This window comes from Molossus molossus, unplaced genomic scaffold (assembly GCF_014108415.1).
Source record: "Molossus molossus isolate mMolMol1 unplaced genomic scaffold, mMolMol1.p scaffold_m16_p_20, whole genome shotgun sequence".
NCBI lineage: Eukaryota > Metazoa > Chordata > Mammalia > Chiroptera > Molossidae > Molossus > Molossus molossus.
In genome coordinates, this window is record NW_023425356.1 from 51460598 (window position 1) to 51486465 (window position 25868).

The following is a 25868-nucleotide window of genomic DNA, read 5'->3' on the forward strand; positions in this document are numbered from 1 at the left end:
TGCTCCCAGGTATTTGCCCACATGAAATAAAAATGTTTTCACACAAAAGCCTGACCACGTTCCTCTAATTCCTCCTCCCCTCACCCTCTGCTTCTCATAACCATGAGTCTTCTTTCTTTCTTTTTTCTTCTTAGATTCTGCTGGTCAAAGGGTTAGCAATGTCCAGTTATGACCCAGGAGATAAATCGGCCCTGGGGATGAAATGCACAGCACGGTGACCATAGCTCACTGCCACATGACAGAGGGAAGTGGCTGAGTAAGTCCTAAGGGCTCCCATCACAGGGAGGAATTTTTTCCTGTTCTTCTTTCTTTTCTTTTTTTATTGTATCTATATGAGAAGATGGATGTCAGCTGATCCGACAGTGTGGTGACCATTTCACAATACACGTAAATCAAAGTATCCTATGGTATGCCTCAAACGTACACAGTAATGGGTGTGCATTATTTCTCAGTAGGACTGAAAAAAATAGATGAAGTTTAGGCACATGAGAGGAGCCGGACACGCAGGCTGCCTGTTGTCCGATTCTGTGGATTTGCCATTTTGGAAAAGGCAGAACTATAGCGACCGCAAGTAGACGGGAGTGACCGGGGGCTGGGTATGGGGGACAATTTGACCACCAAGGGGCATAGGGGGGTTTGGGGGGTTGATGGAACTGTTCTCTGTCTTAGTTCTCTGCTTAAATGACTGTAGGCTAAACGTTTTAAAAGATAAATTTTATTCTGTATAAGTCATACCTCGATAAAACAAAACTCAACATGAAGGAAAAAAAACCCAACACTGAAGGGTAAAAAGTGGGTTCATTCAGATTGAACTCATGTGTTTGAGAGCAGAACACGGTCTCGGGGAGCTGGGCCCAGTGCCGGCAGCTTGGGGGCCTACGCGAGAGCTCTGCTAGGCTGCCCCCTCGGGGGCCCACGTGCCCGCCGCGCGTGCCCGGGAACAAACAGAGCGACCCGGCGCCGGGCACCAGGCTTAGGCGCAGGCTCAGGACGCTGGGCGAGAGCCTACAAGAGGCGAGGCTGACCTGTGCGTTGTCCCGCGTCTGAAGTCACTGGGTGTCTGTGCGGTCCTGGAAGGCTCTGGGGGTATAAATGCAAGGGGTTTGCTGGGGGTGGGAGGCAGAGAGAGGCGGGTCCCGCGTGAAGGGGGACAAACGCTGCTTTTGCAGGCGAGGGTTTCTACAGAGTGGCCAGCTGCCTGCTTTCAGGATCCATCTGCAAAGCTGCTCCTTCTCCGAGGAGTTCCTCCGTTCGTGCGTTCCCGCCGTTTTCCTGGAATTCCACCTTAAAACCAGCGCGCCGGGGCCAGGGACGCGGGAGGCTCTGGTCCCGATGACGGGCTGCACTTGGAGGCTGAGCCCACACATCTGGAAGCCACATGTCAGCCGCAGCCGCATAAAGCGGTCCGCCCAGCAGGCCCGGGACATTCTCCCCCGAAGCCAGGCAGCATGAGCCTCAGCCTTCTGTGGGTGCTTCTGCCCCTGGCCGCCGTGGCCTGGGGCCAGTATGGTGACTACGGCTACCCGTACCAACAGTACCACGACTACAGTGACGACGGGTGGGTGAACCTGAACCGGCAGGGCTTCAGCTACCAGTGTCCCCACGGACAGGTGGTGGTGGCCGTGAGGAGCATCTTCAGCAAGAAGGAAGGCTCCGACAGACAGTGGAACTACGCCTGCATGCCCACGTCCCACAGCCTGGGGGAGCCCACCGAGTGCTGGTGGGAGGAAATCAACAGGGCTGGCATGGAATGGTAAGGGGGCGCAGGGGTGCAGGGGGTGCCCGCTGCACTGGGGTAAGGGACAGTCCATGCACTTGGTCTGGGCTGTCACAGCGTGTCCCTCCCCCTGGGGGCCGCTTCACCCTCAGGGAACTGCACCCACTAAGCCTGTGCAAATGGTACCAGGAACCTCGTCGTGGGAGCGGAGGGTGGGGCAGGGCTGAGCCGGCTGTGACCACAGGACACAGTCCCAGGCCAGGCATGTCTGAGGCAGGTGGTCGCCTCTGAGGCTGTGTGACTTCCCGTGGCAGCCGGACCTCAGCTTGGGCCAGGGACCCGTGTGGGTCTGTGAAGTGTTCACCAGGCGCAAATGATGGGGACGGAGGTGGAAAGTATTTCAGAAGCTGTAGCGATTTAACAGGTTGTGACCTCCAAAACTACGTTTGTGTTGGGGTCATTTGCTCGTACTGTTTCACAAAAGCATTGGCCCACCGCAGTGGGGGGGATAGACCGCTGGACCCTCACCGAGGCCGGCCCAGAGCCGGGGGGAGGGGACCTGCCGTGGAGGTAGAGAAGCGACATCGAGCAGCCAGGTCACTCACGGCTCCGTCCCTGGGGGGAGGCCTCTCCCCCCCACGACGCGAACAGGTTCACGGGCTTTCGGGAAGTGATGGTCTCACCTGCCTGGCCTCTGCCAGTCAGCAGCGTGGACATGGTCCCAGCCCCGTGCTCCGCAGCCATCCTGAGCGTGAGGCCGGGTCTCGGCAGCCTGGATGGAGGCAGAACCTCCAGGTGGAGGCGGGCGGGGAGGAGGTGGGGCGGATCCTGCCCAGGGAAGAGGAGGCCCGGCCAATGTGCTCACGGGGGGCAGTGGGTTTGGGGTGGTCAAGCATAATACCCTGGGGGTCACCCACCAGCAGATGAAACTGTGATGGGCCATCAAGGGGGAAAGACACTCGATGGGGGGAGGAGCCAGGCAAGAGAGGGGACCTCTGAGTCATAAACACAGCTGTCACTGCCTGAGCCGACCCTGAGGGGCACCAGGCTGGGTGCTTTCTGTGTATTATCTCCCTCAATGCTCAGAACAAGTGAGTCACTTTGTGGGTGGATGGACTGGAGTCCAGAGAGCAGGGGCTTCCTCAGCTGGAAAGTGAGTCTTAACACCAAAGCGTTGGTGCTTGACCACAGCGGTGGGCCCCTGAGCGCCTGCTGCCTCTGCCCACAGCCAGGGGCGCAGGACGGGACAGGCCACAGCACAGGACAGGGCACAGGACGGGATCAGGGCACAGGACAGGACAGGGCACAGGACAGGACAAGGCACAGGACGGGATCAGGGCACAGGATGGGATCAGGGCACAGGACGGGACAGGGCACAGGACAGGACAGGGCACAGGACAGGACAAGGCACAGGACGGGATCAGGGCACAGGATGGGATCGGGCACAGGACGGGACAGGGCACAGGACAGGACAGGGCACAGGACAGGATCAGGGCACAGGACAGGACTCAGGGTACAGGACGGGACAGGGCACAGGACAGGATCAGGGCACAGGACGGGACAGGCCACAGGACAGGACAGGCCGCAGGACAGGATCAGGGCACAGGACAGGACAGGCCACAGGACAGGATCAGGGCACAGGATAGGACAGGCCACAGGACAGGACAGGGCACAGGATAGGACAGGCCACAGGACAGGACAGGCCGCAGGACAGGATCAGGGCACAGGACAGGACAGGCCACAGGACAGGATAAGGGCACAGGATAGGACAGGCCACAGGACAGGACAGGGCACAGGACAGGACAAGGCACAGGACGGGATCAGGGCACAGGATGGGATCAGGGCACAGGACGGGACAGGGCACAGGACAGGACAGGGCACAGGACAGGATCAGGGCACAGGACAGGACTCAGGGTACAGGACGGGACAGGGCACAGGACAGGATCAGGGCACAGGACAGGACAGGCCACAGGACAGGACAGGGCACAGGACGGGACAGGGCACAGGACAGGATCAGGGCACAGGACAGGACAGGCCACAGGACAGGACAGGGCACAGGACAGGACAGGCCACAGGACAGGATCAGGGCACAGGACAGGATCAGGGCACAGGACAGGACAGGCCACAGGACAGGACAGGGTACAGGACGGGACAGGGCACAGGACAGGATCAGGGCACAGGACAGGACAGGCCACAGGACAGGACAGGGCACAGGACAGGACAGGCCACAGGACAGGATCAGGGCACAGGACAGGATCAGGGCACAGGACAGGATCAGGGCACAGGACAGGACAGGGCACAGGACAGGACAGGCCACAGGACAGGACAGGCCACAGGACAGGACTCAGGGCACAGGACAGGATCAGGGCACAGGACAGGACAGGGCACAGGACAGGACAGGCCACAGGACAGGACAGGCCACAGGACAGGACTCAGGGCACAGGACAGGATCAGGGCACAGGACAGGACAGGCCACAGGACAGGATCAGGGCACAGGACAGGACAGGACTCAGGGCAGTATTCATCCTGGGGACAACCGGGCTCTTCGACGTCACAGCCAAGCCCAGCTCTGGAGGGTTGGGGACCAGCTTGGTGGCCATGGCTGAGGAGGGGCTCAGCCAGCTGGGAAGGGTGGGGAGAGGGTCACCCAGGCAGTGGGTCACACAGGGTCACTTCCTGCTGTGAACAGACATAAACCCCCTCTGACAGCTGCCTGGCTCGGAGACCAGCCTGGCCTCCGTGGCTGGCGGTCCCAGGAAGCAGGCCCGTCACCGGGCATGGAGCCTGGGGATGCCTTAGTTCACGGTCCCTCTGGTCTCCCCATCTAGGAGGTCTCCTACCAGCGGGCCCTTCCCCCATGGCCCTCCTCACAGCCACAGTAAAGCAGGGTTCAGGGATGTCCCTCGGCCCCCGAGGAAGAGCCCTGGGCTCTGAGTCTGAAGACAATGCGCCTTGTGAGCTCGGTCTGGGGTTCGGCGCCCTCCGCTCCCGGCTCCAGCCTGCGTGGCTTGGAGGGCGCCCTCCGCTGCCCCGCGCTGCGCTGGGCCCTGAACATGCCCTTGCATTCTCCCTGCCTCTTGTTCCTGTTGTTGATCTTTCTGTTTAGAGAAGACAAATGATAGTTACTTTTAAGCTTGACGATTGTGACGGTTTGTCACGAACTCCCAAATGGCCCGAAGAAAGGCAACCCAGAAAGGGAGTGGGAATCATTTGACTCAGCCAAGCGAGATGCAGCCAGACAAGACCTCCCTCCACTCCGCTCCTCCGCAGGGCTGAGTTTCCAAGTTCAAGGATCCTCTCTCCTCCCCTCCACTAACCACAGAGCCCAAAGGCACCAACATGGGAAATACTTCACCATAGGATTCAGCTGCCCCAGGACCGAAAACAACGACCCCAGAGGCTTTTTTTTTTAGGGTAATTACTGCTTTGAGTTTCGACTCCAGTCTCAGAGAAAAGTCTGGAAGGGAAGAAATTGCTCATTGGCTGGGAAGCAATTACATTGTCCCGTCCAGGCTCCTAATCTGTTCTGGGGGAAAGAGTGGCTGGTTTTGTGCAATTTGGCCGCCTTGCATAACCGAATGCGCCTGCAGGGTGTATGTTAAGACGGGGAGGAGTCTCGAACTCCTGCCAGAAAAGTTCAAGTGCACTTCCAGGGCCAAGCAGAGCACAGGGCGCGGGAGGCGCAGCGCTTGCTGGGATCACGCCGTCTGACCGTCACTCTCCGAGACTGACACGACGTGTGGGGTTTGCTACAGACACGCGCAAGCTGGACCCTGGGCTCCAGCTCCCGGCACGGCTGAGGCTGGGACCCTGCCGGGCGACACGCTGCTCTGTTGCCACCAGATCGTGAAGTGTGCAAGCTGTCTCGGTCCAGCGGCGGCCAGGAGGCTGGACCTGGGTCCCACGCGTGGCATTCTGCCGTCCCAGGGCGTGCCGTGGCTGGCGGGTGTTCTCTGGGAACCTTCTCCACCTTGCGAGGCACAGGCTGTGAGGCAGGCGGGTCTGCCTGGGGCAAGATGAGGCTGAGTTTTCCAGAGAGGTTCGCTCTGGTCTTGGGATCGGGACACCTGGCTTCACAGGCTTCTCCCCTCTCCTGGCTCGTGGCCGTGGGCACCTGGTTCCTCATGCCAGAGAATGGAAGAGGCGGGACACCCATTCCGAAGCCGTCGGTGGCTATAGCTGGGGCGCCCCCAGGAGAAAGAGCAGGAGAACTCTAAAGCAAATCTAAATCTAAACTGAATGCTGTGAAGAGATTAATAATAATAATAATAACAACCTCCTAGACGCAGACAACGGCAGGGGGATTACAGAGGGAAGGGGGTGGGCGAGGTAGAAGAGGTGAAGGGGCGATAGGTAAATGGTGATGGAGGAAGACGTGACTTGGGATCGCGAACATACAATGCAATATACAGATGGTGTATTCCAGCATTGCACACCTGAAACCCACATGATTTTATTAACCAGTGTCACCCCAATAAAAAATGTCAATAAAAACTTTTTAACAAGAGAGTTCAATGTCCCTAGAATTCCAAGGCTGAAACCAATCGCAATGAGTGAAGTAGAAGCAACCAACAGGTGTCTGCTCCGAGAGACCTGGTAAATCGTGAGATCAGACGTCGGTCAAATGCCAGGCCCCTCGCGCTGGCAAAGGCAGGTTTGGTGAATCTGGACTCGACGAGGCTGACTTGGGGTGAACCCGCTTTGCAGGGCTTCGGAAGACCCACGGGAGTGAGCGTCCGGGGGATCTGAAGCCACTCAGTTTCCGCAGTCTGACTCTCAGCGAGGCCAAGGCGAGGTGTCGACAGCGATCCACCCTGACTCGGTTCCGCACACAGGTGCCCTCCAGACCACCTCCTCTCAGCCAACGCCCCCACCACGCCCCAACCGGCCGGTATTTCCTGCAGCGCCCTGGTCATTTCCTGATTGCTGTTTGCACATCATCTGTCTCCTTCAGAACAGGCGCCTCGCCCTGGCCAGTGTGGCTCAGCGCCAGCCTGCAGACCAGAGGCGCAGGTTGGATTCCAGTCAGGGGCATGTACCTCGGTTGCAGTTTGGTCCCCGGCCCTGGTCAGGGTTGTGCGGAAGGCAACCAGTTGATGTGTCTCTCTCACATCAATGTTTCTCTCTTTCTCTCTCCCTCTCCCTCTCCCTCTCTCTCTCTCTCTCTCTCTCTCTCCCTCTGTCTCTCTCTTTCTCTTTCCCTCCCTCCCTCCCTCCCACTCTATCTGAAGATAAATGGAAAAATATCCTGGGGTGAGGATTTTTAAAAAAACAGAAGTAGCTACTTTGTCTCATTGATGCCGTACGGAATACTCCCTCGGTGCCTAGAACAAAGCTGGCTCATGGCAGGCCCCCCTAAATATACAGTGAAGACCAGGCCAGCGGGTGCCTCGAATGGCCCAGCCCCAGCCAGGGTCCCCACCGCCCCCAACCAGGAAGCCTGCCATCTCCCGCGGGGACACCACTCGGCTCAGATCTGTGGCTCTCGGGGTTCTAGTGTTGGTGACATGGGCTCGACTTTATCGCTCACATCTCGCTGGCTTGATGCTTTCGCCACCACACGGGACGGCCTTTCAGACCCCCCGACGTCCTCTGAAACATGCGCAGAGCATGTTATTGGGTTTACATGATCCCCCAAATCTTACTGTCCCAGTGAGCTTAAGAATCACACTAGTAAACCTCTTATTTCCAACGCCCGAAGGGCTAAGGCAGTGTGGTGTCCTGGTCTGTGTCCTGGAGCAGAAAGGGGGCAATAGTGGGAGCACCGGTGAAATCTAACTCAAGTCCGGCGTTGTGTCGCTCAACCTGAACTTCTGCGTGTTCGCAACGGCGCCCAGCTGTGAACGATGACGTTAGGGGAAGCTGGGGAAGCTAGGGAAGCGTGTACACGGGCCCTGTGTATATCCTTACATGTGTGCTATAAACCAGCTATCCCACAACAGAAGCTTTTAGAAAATCAGGTGCCATCTGGGAGAGCGCACACTGGGAGTGAAGATGCAGAGAGCGTGGCCGAGACGTCTCAGCACTGGGGGTAGGGGGCTCATGTCCAGTCCAGAGCAGTGTCCTGTCTCCCGGGGTAGGAAGGAAGGCGGGAGCGGGAATAGGCTGAAAGTCGATGCGACGTTGGGTTCAGTGAGGTGCGCCTACCCGCCCTGCCTTCCCTGGCGCGTCCGAGTGTACGCGTCCCTCCTTCGCGCTCCTTGGCTCCTTCGCTCAGCGCCCAGAGCTCCCCATCTCCAGCTGCCGGCCTCCGGGTCCGTGATGGCGAGGGACACAGTCCTGCCGGAGTCACAGTCCCATCGCCCTGATCTCGCAGCGCCTGGGGGCAGGCACTGGCCTCCCCTTGGCACCCAGGGCCGTGGCTCAGAAGCGCTAGGCGCCCGCCCGCCCACAGGGCCAGAGCCGCAGGGGGGGCCCAGGCCAGAGGGGCGGCGGCAGCGACGGGCACGGGCGTCGGCTCTGTTCTTGGGTAAGGCCGGGTGAGTGTGGGCTAAGGACGATGTCACGTCCACGGAAGGGTGACGTCTGAGGGCGGGGGTGCTGACTGTGCGAGAGCGGGGTGATGGCAGAGCTGGGGTTCTCGCCAGGTTCCCATCCAGGTCACTCCCCGAGCACTGGGAACCAGCCATCAGGGGAGCTCCGCAGAATGGCCTCGCCCTGCCTGTGACGATGGCTGAGCCCGCCTCCGGGAGGGGCTCTGTCCCGTCAGGGTGCTCTTCCCAATCGCTGCCAGACTGCCCCAGAGTGAGGGTACTGCTGCGCATGCACGTGTGCATGCATGTGTTTGTGTGCGTGTGTGTGCTTGTGTGTGTGTGCCTGTGTGTGTATGTGTGTGCCTGTGTGTGTATGTGTGTGTGGCTGTGTGTACCCATGTGTGCATGCGTGCATGTGTGTGTGCCTGTGTGTGCACCCATGTGTGCATGCGTGCATGTGTGTGTGCCTGTGTGTGCCTGTGTGTCTGCCTGTGCGTGTGTGTAACCGTGTGTGCCTGTGTGCATGTGTGTAGCTGTGTGTGTGTACCCATGTGTGCATGTGTGCATGTGTGTGTGCCTGTGTGTGCCTGTGCGTGTGTGTACCTGTGTGTATGTGTGTGTGCATGTGTGTGTACGTGCCTGTGTGTATATGTGTGTGTACCCGTATGTGCATATGTGTATGTGTACGCGTGTGTGTGCCTGTGTGTGTACGTGTGTGTACCTGTGTACATGCATGTGTGTGTTTCTTTGAGATATACTGAAATAACAGAAAAATTATGGACTTTGGTGTCTAACAGCAATTCCCAGAAGGCAGCCCCACCACTACCTTTAGGCAAGTCTGGCCACTCTCAAAGCTTCAGTTCTACTTCTACAAAGACAAAGGCCCAGGACTGTGAAAACCAAATGAGGAAACAGATACAAACGACCGGCTCTGTGCCCTTCAGGGAATTACTTAACCTCCCCGACCCCGAGTTTCCTTACGTACCAAATGGAGACAGTGGTGGGGAGCGGGTCGTCTGAGCCCACTTTACAGGACTCGTGTGGCCGAGACCATGTAAGCACAGTGCTTCGCACGGAGCCTGGCTCACGGCGTCCTAGGTAGAGGCTGCTCACCCTTCCTCGCGTGACACTCGGTGGGACGGGACCTCGGAGAGAACCGCACGGCGCTGCTCAGTCAGGAAGCTGGAGAGCGATACAGATGGCTAGTTATAAAGGCCCCAGTGTGCGGTGTTTTGTTTCAGGAACATGTAACTCAGGTACGATCTATAAATACTGAGTGTGCATTATGAGCGTCTGGACTCTGTTCCCATTTGCTGATGGACACGGAGGTGGGGTTCGCCCTCTTGGTTAACAGATCCTGGAATAATCAATGCTCAGGAGCTCCGGGGGTTTGCTCTCGGGCCATAATGATCTCAGGATGTGAGTCCATCTCCCAGGATAACCCGTCTTCACAGTGGGCTGGGGACAGGCCGGCAGCCCGGGGGACGGGCACCTGGGTGCAGACCTGGGAGAAGACAAGTGGCCCGTCCGCTGACGGGCTGACAGCTCCTGACCAGATGGCTCTGCTCCCCTTCCCTGCCCACCCCCACCCAAGGCCAGCCCAGCTTGCTCGGACTTGGGGCCTTCCCTATGTCTGGACAGAGACCAGCGGAAACCGAGGAGACGAAAATTCCCCAGAGGAGCTCGCCCACCAGACCAGATGTGCGCACACCCAGTCCTGGCCTCCATCGCGCCGCCTGACCAACAGCCCCAGACTCGGCGAGGAACACGGAGCAGGTGACACAGCCTGGCCGGAGGATGGGCCACAGGCGGGACAGCACGGAGCAGCCTTTCACGCTCCCCGAGAGCTCATGGACGGAGCGCTGGCCCCAGGAACAGTCTGAGTGTGAGTCCTGCCTCTTCCCACGTTGGCCAGAGCTGTGCCGCCACCACCTCCTTGGGTCCTCACGGTGACGCGGGTGAGACCCCGCCCAGCACGCGACGGTCAGGGCTAGGACACGGCCACGCCGGCGGCTCCTCCAGAGGGGCTCCTTTTACTTATTTATTTAATTTTGAAATCCTCACTCGAGGATGTTTTCCCATTTATCTTCAGATAGACTGCGAGGGAGAGAGAGAAGGAGAGAGAGAGAAACATCGATGTGAGAGACACACATCAACTAGTTGCTTCCCGCATGATCCCAACCAGGGCTGGGGATGCACCTGGAACTGAAGTACGTGCCCTTGGCCAGAATCGAGCCTGCGACTCATTGGTCCTTGGGCTGATGATCTAACCGCTGACTAACACCAGCCAGGGCAACCCGGGCTCCTTTTGAATCTTGACTCGGACTCACTTGAGCCGGGCAGACCCGCTCCAGCTCCGAGGGCCCTCCCACGCGCAGGCTGCCCTCACCGCCCACACCTGCCCGCCTCCGGTGTGTGCCTGCCGCTGGTGGCCAGTGTCGAGGGGAGTCTGGTTAAACAAGACGCTTTACACAAAGGGAGGTGATGGCGAGGGACAGGGACAGAGGCGAGGAGCCCAGAGCTGTCTTCATGTTTCAGCCACCGGGGCGGCTTTGCTCGCGAGGGAGAAGGTGGAGGTGGAGGTGGGTCACAGCCGAATCCCGGAAAGTACTCGGCGCCAGCTCCACGGCCCTTCCTGGACCTGAGTGACAGGCTCTCGGAAGGCAGCTCCACCGCTGGTGACGAATGATGCCCGGCTCAGGCCCCGGTTCGTTCATCCTTCCACGACCTGTGCTGGACCCCAGCCAAGCACGGCGGGGGGCACGCGAACTGCGGATGAGACGCTCTTCCCCGCACGGACTTTGCCATCTGCCGGGCGCGACATGTCACACTGGCGTCTCTCTGTCCCCAGGCAGGTGTGTGTCAGCCACTGGGACAGCCAGCCCTGTGAGCTTGGTTTCGGGGAATGCATCGGGAAATGCACGTGGGTCCGCAGCTCCCCACGGACCGCAGGCTGGGAGCCGAGGGAGACTCGCAGGGTCCACTCACAGGTGCCGTGGGGCCAAGGGCAAGCTCGTGACACCGTCTCCAGAACTGCACACGCATCTGCCTTATCTGGTCTTCACAGTAACGCGCATAAGCACGTGCTATCGTCACCCCCGTTGTACAGATGAGAAACTGAGGCCATGAGCGGGCACGAGGCCGGCCCAAGGTGGCCCGGCCAGCAGGGGTTGGAGCTCGGCCAGCAGCCTGGTCCGCACTCTTAATGGCTCTGTACACGCTCCCCAGGAGTGGGAACAGGCTCCCACAAAGACCACCTCTGGAAGGGGTACTTCCCGTGCGTCGGCCACGCACACAGCAAACTGCGGGGCAGACACGACCGGCATGTGCAGGCGCCGAGCCAGGCTGGGCAGGGCGTCCTGTCCGGTTCCCTAACCTTCCCCACACGCTCCCAGGCGCTCAGCCAGGGCCCGATACTCCCCTGGGCCGCACCCTCCGAGGTGCCGCGTGAGCGGGACATGCTTTCCACACAGGACCGTGGGCTCGGCCGCCTGGTCCACGGCCGGCGGGGAATTGGATGGCCTTCCGCCCGGGTGCCCCAGGGACAGATCGGCTTATCTTGCTGGGTTATTTTCACCCTCGGGAACTCACCACCATGGGACCACTGCTCCCTGCGGTGTCTGAGCGCACAGGACAAACCGAGGCGATGGAGCGACAGCCCCAGGGCAACCAGGCCCACTCGTCCGAAAGGGCAGTTTCAGGGTGCGGAGGAAGGTCACGGAGAACGCCAGTTGCTGAGCCTTCTCCCTTCAGATGCCTGGAGCTTCCTCCAGGACTCTGAGCTCTGCAGGGACGACCCCGTCACTCTGTCCCAGACCCTGGTCGTCCGGGCAACGTGCCAGGTGCTGCTACTGCCGATGGATGTGAGCAAGGGTAGGTCAAAGGGCAGGGGTCTCGGTTCGCACCTGGACTTGCATTGCTGCTCTCCTGTCGCTGAGCCCTGACGTCCTTCAGAACTTCCCACGCGTCCTGGGAACAGGGCGTCCAGGCTCGTGCGCATGGCCGACCGAGGGCCAAGGCCTGCCCTCAGCTCTCAGCGAGAAGCGCAGCGGTGGCTCGCAGAGCAGCAGAGGACGGATGGGGCGCACGCAGCTGTGAGTGTGCGGGTGCAGGCAGAGTGCGTGGACAGTGAGTACCTGAGACGCACAGGTGCTTCCGGCCAGAGACGTGAAATGTCTCACATCCATTTTGTCGGATCCACGAGATCATTTTCAGTCATTGAAAGTGAAAGCCAGTCAGTGACGGGTCCACGTCTGTGCGTCAGCAAGGCCTCCGCCACCTCCCAGCACAGGGCACGTCTTGCTTTATCTACGTGTTTCCTGGAAACTTATCTTTACTCAGGAAACAGGTTGCATTCCAGCAGCGGTTAGGCCGCGACACACGGGCAACTGCGCATCGGCGGGGCCACCATCAGTGGCCAGGTGGGCAGGAAGGGCCACGAACCAGCGGGGCCACGGTCAGTGGCCAGGTGGCAGGAAGGGCTGAGAGCCGTCGGTGACTGAAGACCTGCTCTGGAAGTGCTATGAGGGTCTCACTGTGGCCACGTGGAGAACACGCCCTCCTTGTCACAGGAAAATGCCAAGCCTCACGGCACCAGTGGGACTTGGGGCAGGAGAAGGAGAGAGTAGTCTGGGGACCTTGGAGACGGCCCGGAGGAAGAGCCGACCACACTGCGCAGAGCCCACGCTGCGTCAGGACGGTGCTGTGAAGATAAACAGGGCAGATTCCCTGACCAGGTCGAGCCGAGAAGGAAAAGCTCAGGGCTGCCGGGAGGGTCTGTGGACAGAGAGGAGGAGGAGTGAGCTTGGAAGAGTCAGACCTGAGCAAGTAGGACAGAAAAGGGACCTAAGGGTGACTCAGGAGTTCAGCTGGCCTGTGACAACTCTGTGGGAGTGTCTCCATGCGCCAGGACCCACAGTGGGCACCGGGGACAGAACTCGGACCGACACTCCCCTACCGTGTCAGAGCCTGCAGTCTGGACAAGTAGTGAAAACCTGGGGCGTTCCCAGCTTCCCCACCGGGTCACCCTGGACAGAGCCCTGTGCCCCCCTGGTTTTGCCTGTGGCACGTAGCCCAGTGACTGAGCACCCGGCATAGGCCCAGTGACTGAGCATCCTTGTGCCCGGTTTCCAAGGTCTCCTCTTGGGCAGAAGGAGGTTCGCTTGTAGTTCATCCACTTGCTGCATTTCTCTTTGTCTTCTTTTTACTTTACACACAAGTGAAATGAAGTATATTCTCTTTCATCTTAAACGGCACAAATAATAGCGCAGTCTTGCATTCGTGAAATTCTAGATGGCTCTGCAGCCATCATTTGTGCATCCCACCCCTACCGGTGTGTTCACTGAGGTCTCTCGGGGCAGCGTCCCCCAAATTTCCTTCAGTGGAAAGATTCTGAGTCACCTGAACTTTAATGGTGAGCACATGTCATTTCTACAAACACAACGGAGTCTTTTTTATTCGCGTGAAAATGGAATAAACCGCTAGGAATCTAGGCGTCGCGGCGGGCCTGGGTCCGGGGGGGTGCTGGGGGTCGCCGGCACAGGTGTACTGGCGGTGGTTCCCTTCCCTGCAGGTACCAGACGTGCTCCAACAACGGGCTGGTGGCCGGGTTCCAGAGCCGCTACTTCGAGTCGGTGCTGGATCGGGAGTGGCAGTTTTACTGCTGCCGCTACAGCAAGAGGTGCCCGTATTCCTGCTGGTGAGTGTGGGGCTCCACACAGCGCCCCCTGACCCTGGGGCTGGGGGGAAGCAAGGGGAAGGGGCGGTGCTCTGGTCTGGGTTTCTGCCTTTAGATAAAGCCTGAGCTGTCACAAATGAGCTTGAAAAGCTAGCATCGTGAGGGAGCGAATGAATGAACCAACCAGCCAACCCACCAACCCGCCAATGGAAAGGCGAGAATAATATTCACACTGCAAGGGACCTCCCAGTCATCCAGCCAATGCTCCGACACTTTGGCAGAAAGAGAAACAAACAGAACAATACAGCAAGGAAGTCACCTGCCCAGAGTCACCCAGCTATCGCCTGGGAGGGGGTGCCCTCTGGAGCTGGGGTCCACGAATCCATGAACCCCTGTCCCAGTGCGCTTCCCCCCCGTCCCACGAACTCCGCATCACATCTGAGGCTGCTGGACCTGACTGAGAACCTACTCGGTCCTGCAGACCTTCTTTGGAAGAAACCAACCCCATCGCTGCTCCGAGTGACAAACATTGTATATCATTATAGACACCCGACAAAGAGGCTAATGTTTCCTAGGTCAGTCTGTGATTCCCGTCTGGGAAGTTTTGTCCCTCGCTCCCTAGGCTGATGTCACATGTCTAGAACTAGCTGTCGTATTGGCTGGGAGAAGGGGTACGCATTTATTTTCCCTGATACTGACCCTGGGTGCTGACAACACAATCTGCCCCAGGGTCTTCAGTCTGCAAACAACCAGGCATGTGCGCCTTGGACGGGGCATTGGGTGTCAGCCCTGGAAGGCTGCCTCGCGCAGGGGCGCGACCTCCGCAGGGCGATGCCTGCAAGGGCCGCCTTAGGGGCTGCGCCTGTTCTCTGCCACCAGACAGCTTTGCTCCCAAGCGCCCAAGGCGGGCACAGTGTCTCCAAGAGCGGAGCATTTTTCTGGTAAATTCAGAGGTAATTCAGAGGTCAAAGGAGCTGACGTCAGTGGCTGGAGCAGAGACCTCCTCCGGTTCCCCAAGCTGCTCCCGCAAAGCAGACCTACTGCGGGGGCCAAGAGCAGGCACGGCGAGGGTGCGGGCTAGAACTGCAGATCAAGACCTACGACCGAGGATTTCCCGAGGGGTACAGTGGAAGGGCCAACAAGAACCTTGAGCTCCTGTCTCTGCCTTGACCCCTTCTTTCTCCCTTCCCTCCTTCCCCCTCCTCTCCCCACTGTGCCTGGGCCATCTCCAGAGTCACCGTACTCTCTAAGGGGTCTGGAGTCCGTTATGAAGATGACAACCACCTTTTCTGTTGTAAGAATCTGACGAAAGCTACAGACCTTGTCTTCAGGACACAGGAAATGCACTTCGGCCGTTCACACCGAAGCTGGCGGAGAATCTCAAAGCTGGGTCACAGTGGAAACCAGGGCTAGAAGGCCGTCGCGGTTGTGCTGAGCCCCGAGAGTGTCCTGACCACAAAGACGCTTTAGCCAAGGACAAGCCAGAGGCCCAGACCTGTTTGCAAAGTCAGGATGAAGGTTCTGAAGGCTGGGCCCCAGGGAGGGAGAGGGTGGAGCGGGGGCGGAAGAAGCTTGGCCTTCCGGAATCTTCCCTTCCCCGGCGCTGACAGGTTGGTGCTCCCACGGCGAGACCTGCTGCCCTTTGTCACCAGGCGCTAGAAGCCAGTTAGTATATAAAGAAAGTGTCCTGAAGGGTAAGAAACAAACCAGTACTCAGTCACTTAACCTATCACCAGGGGAGGAGGACTGCCCCTTCGTCAGGATCCAAGGGGACCCACCAGGGTTGGGGTACCCAGGATGGTCCAGAGGGGCGTGTTCAGGAAGGACAGGAGTAAAGGAGAAGCCGGTCCTGAGCACGGGGGCAGGGGGACAGTGGGAGACGAGGTGTAGGGCCTGCTCCCTGCCCTTGGTGGACGTCTGCCTGTCTCAGCACTTACTACACACACTGGACTGCGGGTGTGAGTCCCTGTCCCCACCTGGGGGCATCAGGAGGACACAGGGGACTTGCTGATTGATCTCTGCATCCCCAGCACCTAACGTAGTGCCTAGAACATAGTGTCTGCTAAGTGATGCCTGAACCAACCATTCTGGAGGTGGCGAGTCTCCGAAATATATAATTTACTTACTTTAGAAGTTGTTTTTTAAGTCTGCCTGTGCCCTCCCACCGTAGCCCCAGAAAGTAAGCTCCGCACGAGCAGAGGTCTTTGCACGGAGGCGCCGAGCTCCCCGAAAACGCAGGCACAGAGCAGGCTCAACAGCATCTGCGGACGAAGGAGCGAGCAGCTCGGCCTACGCCCCAGTTCTGCTGTGAGGGCTCAGTGAGGTCATGTATGCCTGGGGTCGCCCCTGGCTCAGGCCACACCCTCCACCCTCCCAGCTGCTGCAGAGCGGTCTCACTTCTAACCGGGCTTTCAGGGTGGTCTCTGCCCAAGGTCCCTGCAGTCGGGGTCCGACGGCCTTGCAGGAAGCAGCGCCGGTGCCTGGAGCTGGTTTTCTGGGGGACGAGAAGCTGTGCCCTTGGACGGGTGCTGGAGTGTCCTGGTGCTCCTCCCGGGCAGAGGGGGCGCTGGGGAGCTGCACAGCTCATCCCGCGAGGCGTGAGGCCTGTGCCGACACCGATGGGCGGGCCAGCCCTGCCTGCTGGTCCCTGTGTCACTGGCTGGCCACTTGGCTCCTGGCCAAGGAGAACAACACAAGGAGTGGACACAGGGCCCAGGGCGATGAGGCAGGCAAGAAGAGGGGGCACACGGTTTTAGAGGAGCTGTGGAGCAGCAGAGGGGGGTGCATGGAGGTGAGGGCAGGATAAAGGGGCGTGTCCACACCTTCTCCGAGTCCCCACAATCCGTGGGTTCTGTGATTCTGTGTCATCGCCCTAAGCGTCGGTGCCTGGAGCTTCTCCTGTTTATTTGGACCCTGGAAACTGAAAGGCTCCCAAGTCTCGTTGTCTCAAAATTCCACTGATTTCCTAAGGTGCCCCAAGCTTCCAGGGTCACCTGGGGGCTGGATCCCGTCGTACCTGAGAAATGACTCGAGTTCCCCGGCGCGCAGCCCACCAAGCAGATGCTGAGAACGCGTGTGGCAGCAGGTCCCGGGCTTGGACAGACACGAGCAGCGTCCCCAAGCCGCTGGAGCCTTCCGGGTCCCTGGCGGCAAAACCGACCCCTCCTCTGGTCTGCAATGTCTGCCCACCCGCACCCGCCCCTCCTACCCTTGGTCACCCTTCCCCACCGCTCAGACCTGTCACTGATGACCAAGAGCCAAAGGACAGGAGGAGAGAGGGGAGAATCACCCAGACAGGCATGGCAAGCCAACACTGAAGCCATCTCCCCACGAAAGCCTGCACTCGGCTGCTTCTATTTCGGGTTGCGCGGCGTCAGGGCTGAACGCTACCATGGTGCCCGAAGAAGACGGTACTTTTTCAAGGGGACGACGTGGAGAAGCAGCGGCAGGCGGTGGCAGCATGACGATGCGCATGCTTCACTGTCCCCATTGCGGTGTCTAGACTCTTCAGCGGCACCTGCAAGTTGCCCGAGTCAGGCCATTATCCACTTTCTAATTGAACGAAGCCCCTGGGGCATGAATTAGGTCTCATTCCTGCAGCATCTCAGCATATTTCCCGGCACCAAGGAGCCCTTCATCAGTGTCTGGAGTGGGTACCCGGCTGTGGCCGGCGCCTAGGAACAGTAACCATGGTGAACCTGACACTGCTATGAGGCTGCTTTGTCCTGAAAGGGCTTCTTTCACATCCACTACTGGTTTCGCTTCTCCGAAGTGCCCTCCTGAGTGACACTGTTTCCCCACACTGGCCACCGTGAAACTGCCCGTACCCTCCCGTCTGAGACCTTCCCTCCGTCCCTCCACTAGCTCCGTGACCTCCCAGGAGCTGGACAGGGTGGGTGGACGTTTTTCTCTTCCCACTGTGAAGGCCGTTCCGCAGCCCGGAGCCCACACTGTTGGGAGCAGCTAGGTGAGTGTCGATTGTCTGCACTGGGAAGCACTGGGGGGTCAGAAATAGCCCCACTTGTGGCGGGGGTGGGGGACCAGTCGTCCCACCAGCGCCCAGAGGACAGGGATCTGTCTGCTGGGCACCGAGTGCAGTTCTCCCTTCGGTCGGTGCCGCTTCTCCAGGTGTGACAGCACCCCTGCACTCCGGCGCGGGGGCGACGTCCTGACAGAGCGGACACCCCGTCACCGGCAGCCTCACCGACGGCACACGCGTCAGGTTGCACGCAGGACTTGTGCAGGAGAGCTCGCATTCCTAGGCCCGCCGTCTGCAAACCACAAACGCACGGGGCTGAGGGCGCCACACGCTTCGGAGACCGCGTGTGCCGCTGCCAGGGTCCCGGAGGGCCTGCGAGGCCGTCCAGGCAGGGCCCGGGCAGGAGCTGACGGCGCGGCGCTGAGCATCGAGCTTCCTTCCTGAAGGCTCCTCCTCGGACCCGGGGCCTTTCGGTGGCTTCATGCGATGCCATGTTGTGACCCAAAAAGGAATGTCATCCCTCAGAGTCAACGCGGACGACCTCTCGTTTGCCCTTCCACCGCGAGACCCTCTGACTCTCGAAGCCACATTTTCCGCCGCCCAGCTGCTCGGTCCCTTATGCTCGAGTCACCAGCCAGAGAGGGGGTTTCGGAATTCCTGGGTAGCTCCAGTTAACAAGGACAACGAAATCAGAGCGTTCTTCTTCCCCCTATGCCCCAAAGCCCGGGGTCAAGGCTGATCTTTGCCTCCCACTCCACTGCTCAGGTTTTGGCACGAGACAGCGTTTGCATGGCCTTCCCTGTGAAACCCCGGCAGGGACAGCAATGACCCGCGAGGGCCTTCGCGGCGGCCTGTGCCCCTCCCAGCTCAGTGCCTGGTGTAGCAGCTCCCAGGGGCCCCGAGGAGGGTAGCTGCTACGCGGGGTCCTCTGAACAGGCTGGAGCTGCTGTTACAGAGCTGAGCCCACACCTCGAGAGAACAGGACGGGGCGCTGCATTGAAAGCAGTTTGCATGGGGTGGGGTGCTGAGAGCCCTCCAGACCACGGCGGCCTGCACTGCATGACGCACAGGGCACTCGTCTTGGCGGACGGTGGGGGGACAGCCCCTCTGAGCTCTAGTGAAATCAGTCGTACCTTTCATCGTTGGAGTGGCTGCCGCATTTGTGATTTACAGATGGACTGTTGTCTGCCGACCAGTGATGCCCCTTCCCTGTGCTCACTTAGCAAAGCAGAAATTTCAGAGATGTGGCTGGTTCTCCAGTGAGTGTTGTCTAACCCGAGGCCAGGCCCTACCAGCTACTCGGAACCAAGTAAACCTTGCAGTTACAGACCAAATCTGTTCTTCATGCTATCGTTTCCCTTGGTCCTGTCGGATCCCCTTACCGGATTCCGGAAGCAATCCTTCACCCTACCATTCATTAATGCACGGCACCAGCAGTGAGTGCATATAAAACGTGTGCAATGCATAGACTCACGTACAATCCAGTCCTTATAAAGAGGAGGACAATAACTGTGTTTATTGAGCATCTACCCTGTGCTCATGTTAGCTCATTCACTTCCCACACCCAGAAAGTGCGACATTGTTACATAGTATCGTATATAATAATACAAAGTTCCAAACTCAAGTCGGACAGGTCTGGCTGCCTCCAAAGCCATGCTCTTCCCAGAGCACTAAGCTGTCTCAACGTCCATGAGGAAGTAAGACCAACCTAGAGGAAATGGTAGGTAACAACACAGTCAGCATCTCACGGTGCAGAGAGGAGAGTGCTTATTTTAGCAGGAGGGGAGATGTTGGAGGTGGAGTTGTCCCCGCCAAGGGGCAGAACCAGGGCGACCAAGATGGGATATGACTGATGAAAGCCAACCCGAGTCGAAACAACTGTCCTTGCTGACCGGCCCTGGCCTTGGACGGTGAGCTAGATAGTCCGTGCCAAGACAGCAATTTGGAAAATACTTGGGGACTTTCCTCTTCTAATTTAAGCCACAGATAACTCTGGAACTATGTTCCCTGTGTTGTGATACATAGTTGAGCTTTTTGAAATACAAATCTCCAAAAGGCACAGGAGGAAGACATGCACGTAGAGCCTCTCTCGTGGCCCCTGGGTGCAGGGTCTCCCCACAGAGAAGGGCACTTCGGTGACTGCAGAGGCACTGGCCACTCAGCCCACCTGGCAGACTTCCCAGCTCTTTGGCAAACTCGCTGGCTGTCCCTTTGAGGGTGCTTTCCTGCGTGCATAACTGCTTGGGGTATGTGTCCCATCTGTGCGAAATTAATTCAGATAGACCCCGATGCAGCCCCTGCTGGGGATGCGGGGCCATGGGGAGGTCAGTCTAACCCGAAGCCTTCGCGTGCCCGTGGCTTACCTGCAGGAGCAGTTCATAGGGGGCTGCTTTGTTAGGAAACCTCTCGATGAATTACCTGTCAGAAAGGAGCATCCTCTCTTTAGCTGGATGGAGACTGTGGGCCAACCCGAACACCTCAGTTCCACAGATGCCGAATGTCCGCTCCGTGCCCAGCACTGAGCTGGATCACAAAGGTGTGCATGTTACACCTTTCCTAGCTGCCTCCAGGAGCTGGTCGTATTGCTCATCATCATCGAAGCAGGTGCTACACAGGGGAGGCCTCCCAGACACCCCGTCCAGTCGAGCAGGGCCCCTTGGTCTGGTCACTACCAAAAACAAAGTAACAGAGTTGCTCATTAAAGAAAGCATTGGATAATATTTTTTTTTCCCTTTTGAAACTTAAAAAGTCATGATTTTTTTTTAATGCAAGACTCTCTTTCCCCCTTTATTCCAAATGTATTTAACTATCCAAGTAATCTGAAGGCAGATCAGTAAAAAAATAAAAATCTAGCTTGATTAGTTCAAAGAGTTTTGGATTTAGCCTAACGCAGTACAGAAGCAGTCCGCCCTCACGCAGATGAGAACCCTGGCCATTAGCTTTGATACGTTGTATCCAAAGGGGCTTGAAACGTTCTGGGAGATATTTTGTGTTCCTGGGAAGTGAGGAAAACACCTCCCATCCCATTTCTTTTGATCCTAATTTGCATTGGTCACATTCTCAACACATTCCCATTTCTTTGGGCAAATGTTAGTCTAGCACTTGTTAGAATCTCATGGGAGCACAAACCAGTGGGGCCCAAGTGAGGCCCTGTTAGGTCCCCTGAGGGGATGTTGAACATTTTAATTAGGAAGAGGAAGTCCCTGTCCTGGATCTCTGTAGGGGCACCAAATCGATTTCTGAATGAAACACATTAAGCACCGACTTCCTGGATGAACACATGAAGCAGACACACTCGTGACCCACACTGAGTTGGGCTGGGCATCCGGACAGAGCACAGCTATGTTCCGAGAGGAGAAGACTCAGAGAACAAGGACAGCAGCACAGTGTGGGGGCGCAGTGACCGAACCGAGAGGGTGGGTGGTAGGCTCTGCCTCCAGCTGACCTTGAGCTCAAGGTCATTACCGTGGGTCCTGCTGCATCTGTGCCCTGAGATCCTCCCAGCAGACCTTCCAGCTCATCAATCAATCTTGTCAAGATGTCAGGACCGCCCTGCAATGCGAAGTCTACCCAGGGAAGAACTTTCTGTCATCAACATAAATGACCTGGGGAACCTAAGCCAGATGAAATACTGACACTCACTAACTAGGTGTACCCCACGCAGCCTTTGGGGGTGCAGATAAGCCTTCGGGGGACCCATTTCATACTGGAAGAACTCTCTGGGTCCCGAAGATCCCCAGTGGTGAAAGCCTTGTGAGGACTAGATCCCAGATGTACCCCCGGGTGGACCACCGCAAACCTACTCATGGCGAGGCCGGCACTGACTTGATCCTGGAGTCTGAAGGAGAAGAAACAATGTTGCTCATATTCAACCCCTTCCAGGGGCCAGTACATCAAGCCTATTTGTATTTGTTCCCATGACCAGCCTAGCAGGGAGCTCTCCTTCTCCTCTGGACCAGGAAGCTGAGATTAAGTGACCCTCCCAGTGCTATTTACTTACTCAGTGGGCTCTTACGATGCACCAGGAAGTAGTTTGGTGCTGGAGAATCAGCGGTGGCCAAGACCAACGCCACCCCCGTGGAGCTCACATTTGCTTTAATATTTTTCAAGTGCTTTTTTGGATCATGACTCACAGGGAAAAATATAGATTAAACGACCACACAATACACACGTCATATAGACACACACACCCACACACGTTTGAAACACTGTTCTTACACACACCCAATAACTTCTCCTTCGGGTGTGCAATGTATTTGCTGATGTTTCCTACTCTACTTCTCCTTTTAGAAAGCTCCTTTGGTAATAACCAATTAAATTGGTTTCATGATCCTCTGATGAGTCACTATCCAGATTGAAAATATGGTTCTTGTGGACTTGAATGGAATAAACGAATATTGATATTAAAATTTCTTCAAGGCCTGGGGAGTTATTGGCATCATTTTCAGAGTATCGTTTCATGGCAAGAAGACGGAGGAGGAAACATGGAAGTTGTTCCTCTTTTTATTTATTATGATTATTATAAATATCCTCACCCGAGCATATTTTTTTATTTATCTTTAGATAGAGTGAGAGGGAAGGAGGGGGAGAGAAAAACATCGATGTGAGAGAGATACATCAGCTGGCTGCCTCCTGCACGACCCCAACCAGGGCCGGCAACGAACCGCACCAAGGTACGTGCCCTTGACCAGAATCGAACCCGTGACTCATTGGTCCGCAGGCTGATGCTCTACCGCTGAGCCAAACCGGCCAGGGCTCTCCTTTCTTCAGCCCGAGATGGTTTGTTAGCAGCCATCTGACCCCAGCTGGGTCTCCCCCAGAGTTCAGATACCACCCTCCTTCATAGCATGGTTCCCGACTGTCGGCCACAGTTCAAGAGTGAGGTTTAGCTTCTCCTCTGACCTTTTGTCCTTCCCACGCAGGATGACGACGGACTACCCCGGCCACTACGGGGAGGATATGGACATGATCTCCTACGATTACGATTACTACATGCGAGGCGCAACCACCACTTTCTCGGCGGTGCAGAGGTGAGCCTTCCCCTGGCCAGGGTCCGAGGGGCCAGGCACGAGCCCTGTGCGTGGACCAGGTCTGCGGGAATTCCCATCTGCAGTTCCCACTACTGTAGTTGGGGCTGGGACGAGCGGCAACACTGACCAGACATTGGGACACGGTGAGAACTCAACTGTTCTCAGAAACTCGTCGCACGGAGCTCTTCCCCTTGGGGGTGCGGATGGATCTAGCCTGCTGGGGAGCGGGAAGCCCAGGGTGTTCTCAGCTCTTCCCTCCACTGAATTTCAGAAAGCACTTTTTCTTGCCCAACGCCAGGAGGAGAGGGCAACAATGATGGAAGGGGTGCCCACTGGCCCCTCGCAGAGCTGCGTCTCCATACGGCCCACTGTGGCTTGTGGGAGGGACACAGAGGGGAGGGGGCTGGAGAGAAGAAACGCCAACTTACCAACTATATTTAGAAACGAAAGAGGAAAATTCTAATAACCTAAAAAAATCACTAACTTTCTGCATCCTGTCTCTCTCGGTCAGCTCCCCCATCCTACCCTAAATGCATCAAAACAATACAGTAAGACGAAAGCAAGAGTTCTTCTCCCTCCTAATGTGGAGGGGGTGGGGTGAGTTCAGGTGTTAGAAGATTGGTTTGGTCCACTCCAGGCAGGTGAGAACCACTCTCCCCGGCGAATGAGTCCCTGAAGCATCGCCTGGGCCTGTTTTGTAAACAGAACGAAACTCACGTTGACTCACGACGTTACGGATGACGATGCATTCGAGGGCGACTGATCTTTCGTGTCTATATTTGTTTTTCAATGAAACGACACCTCACCTGACTAGAGTTCACTTCCTTCATGAGGCCCAGGATGAAAACAAACAAACAAAAACAAACCACATCGATCCGCTCTGATGAGGCCTCCGGAACCAACGCCTTCTGTTTACTCCAGGAGGACCCCCAGGTCTCACTCCTCCGTCATTTTTATTTTAGATACATTTTAAACTAGTTTAGGTACCTGTTTTCTAGAAGCAGTAAATTGAAAAATGAACAGGGACGATAGTCCTCAGCCGGGTGACATTGGACAGGCTGTGCAGCCCCCGGGGACACCAGGGAGCTGGGAGCTGGGCATTGTTAAGGGCACCTCCAAGTCCCCCAGAAAACCGCTCTGGTCCCTGTTTCAGAAGGCGGGGAATTTTCAGTCAAGGAGGGCTACCACGTAAAGTCCCTCAATATAAGTGTGTGTTGGCAGGTAACACGTCCACTTCCTCCACACCGCGCTGTGCAGGGTTGGGCGAGCCTGTGGTCTCGCACACCCCGCCCGCCCTCTGGGCAAACAGGCGCCTCAGTTCCTGCTGGGCAGGGTGGCAGGTCCCTCGCCGGTGCTTTCCCCTCACCCCCTTCCCTGGAGCCTGTTTCCCGAAGGGGTGCACGGAGGGTAAGGACCGAGTAGAGGGAGAACACATGAGCGCACCATCGCCCAGTTCCGAGAAGATCGCGACCATGAAAGGGGCGGCGTTACGTACAGGGCAGTGGGGAGCCGACCCCGGGGCCTCCACACAGCCGGTACCCCAGTGAGTCCCCTTCCGGGCCACCTGAACTGGGGAGGAAATGTCAGGACCCCTGACCTCACAGGGGACCCCTGTCGGTTTCCTCGGTTTCCCAGACGGGCCCTGGGACAGTGGAGGGGGATCAGCGTCCCATTCAGTCCCTAGCTCCTCCCAGGGGGGCCCTTCCCCGGGCAGGACCTCTTCCCCGGGGCATGGGGCCCTACCTCACTCCTGCCTCCGCCTCCCCCACAGGGACCGCCAGTGGAAGTTCATCATGTGCCGCATGACCGACTACGACTGTGAATTCGCGAACGTTTAGAGCCGCCGCAGCCAGATGCGGGCGAAGGGAGGGGCCGGCGGGAGGGTGCCCCCCACGGTAGTCAGCTGGACCCTGCGTTCCCGCCCGCCCGCCTCTCCCTGAGCTGGTCAGCAGCCGCCACGCCAGCTTTCTAAGCCTTTCCGACGAGCATCACACTTATAATCAAAGCCACAATGAAACCACGATCTCCTCTCCACACCGCTTCGCAGGACTGACGAGGGCTGACCCGCGGCCGCGTGTGCAGTGCGCGTGCCCACAGCCTGGACAGCAGCCGGGCGCACTGCCGCCGAGCCGTCGGGGCACAGGTTGGGGGGAGCGGAGCCCAGGGCAGACCGGGAGGTGGCCCGGAGGGTCCTCTGCGGCTGGAAGCCGGGGTCCTCGCCCAGGGCACACACCCCCCTTGAGGGGACGCGCTGGCCTGGAAGTCCAGTGCCTATGTCCAGGGCGAGGAGACTGGGCAGAGAACTGGAAGCGGGAGGGGCTGGGCTGGGGGGAAAGGCAGGTCAGAGAGTCTCCCGGGTTGGAAGGAGGCTGTGGGCGCAGCCGGGCATGCAAGGCGTGCAGGAGTCTGACTGCATCCTGTCCAGTGAGCCGGGAGCGGGAAGAAAAGCCAGAGGCGTGGAGTCACGTTAGGACTGGGCCCCCTCGGGGGCAGGCGCGTGGCAGGCTGCTTTGGGAAGTGGGAGCGGGTTTGAGTCGCTGGCCCCTGGAGGCACGGCCAGCTCCCCTGGCCAGCTCCCCTGGGTTGGTCCTGGCTCTCTAGATGGGAGAGGCTGCCCTGGGGGTCCACCCCCTCCTGCGTGCTGTTTACGGGTGTCTTTGACACAGGGGACACTCTCTCCCCTCCTGTGCTGTGTCTGTGCCCACCCCTTTGTACTCTCTTCATTATAAAAGGAATAAATATATGAATGTTCACTGTGCTGCGGCCGGAAAGGTCAGCTTTTGCTCTCTGTGCCTCCCCTTTCGGGTCACTCATCCACCCTTCAGAAGACAGCCGCGTTGGGGCTGCGCCCAGCACCCGGAAACGCCGAGGACGTCGACAGGGGTTTTCATAGACCACTGGACAAGGGTGGGACCACGTTTCTCTGCCTCCGAAGCTAGTCCGACTTGTCCTTGGCCCACCTCCCATCAACACATCACAGGCAGCCCTGGCC

General features: G+C 58.0%; 1 protein-coding gene across 1 annotated transcript; it reads left to right on the top strand.

The window, feature by feature from the left end:
* The first annotated feature begins 1366 nt into the window (after window positions 1-1366).
* Window positions 1367-25602, top strand: DPT (dermatopontin). Its single transcript, XM_036273049.1, has 4 exons — window positions 1367-1753; window positions 13763-13888; window positions 22769-22876; window positions 24648-25602. Exons 1-4 carry the CDS (start codon window positions 1449-1451, stop codon window positions 24712-24714), a joined length of 606 nt encoding a protein of 201 aa, XP_036128942.1. The 5' UTR covers window positions 1367-1448; the 3' UTR covers window positions 24715-25602.
* The last annotated feature ends 266 nt before the right edge of the window (window positions 25603-25868 follow it).

Bases quoted from the DNA above. Each gene is read 5' to 3' on its own strand.
- DPT (XM_036273049.1), top strand. From the start codon at position 1,449: ATGAGCCTCAGCCTTCTGTGGGTGCTTCTGCCCCTGGCCGCCGTGGCC. The intron at 1,754-13,762 runs GTAAGGGGGCGC...CCTTCCCTGCAG, and splicing joins AACAGGGCTGGCATGGAATG to GTACCAGACGTGCTCCAACA. The intron at 13,889-22,768 runs GTGAGTGTGGGG...CTTCCCACGCAG, and splicing joins AGGTGCCCGTATTCCTGCTG to GATGACGACGGACTACCCCG.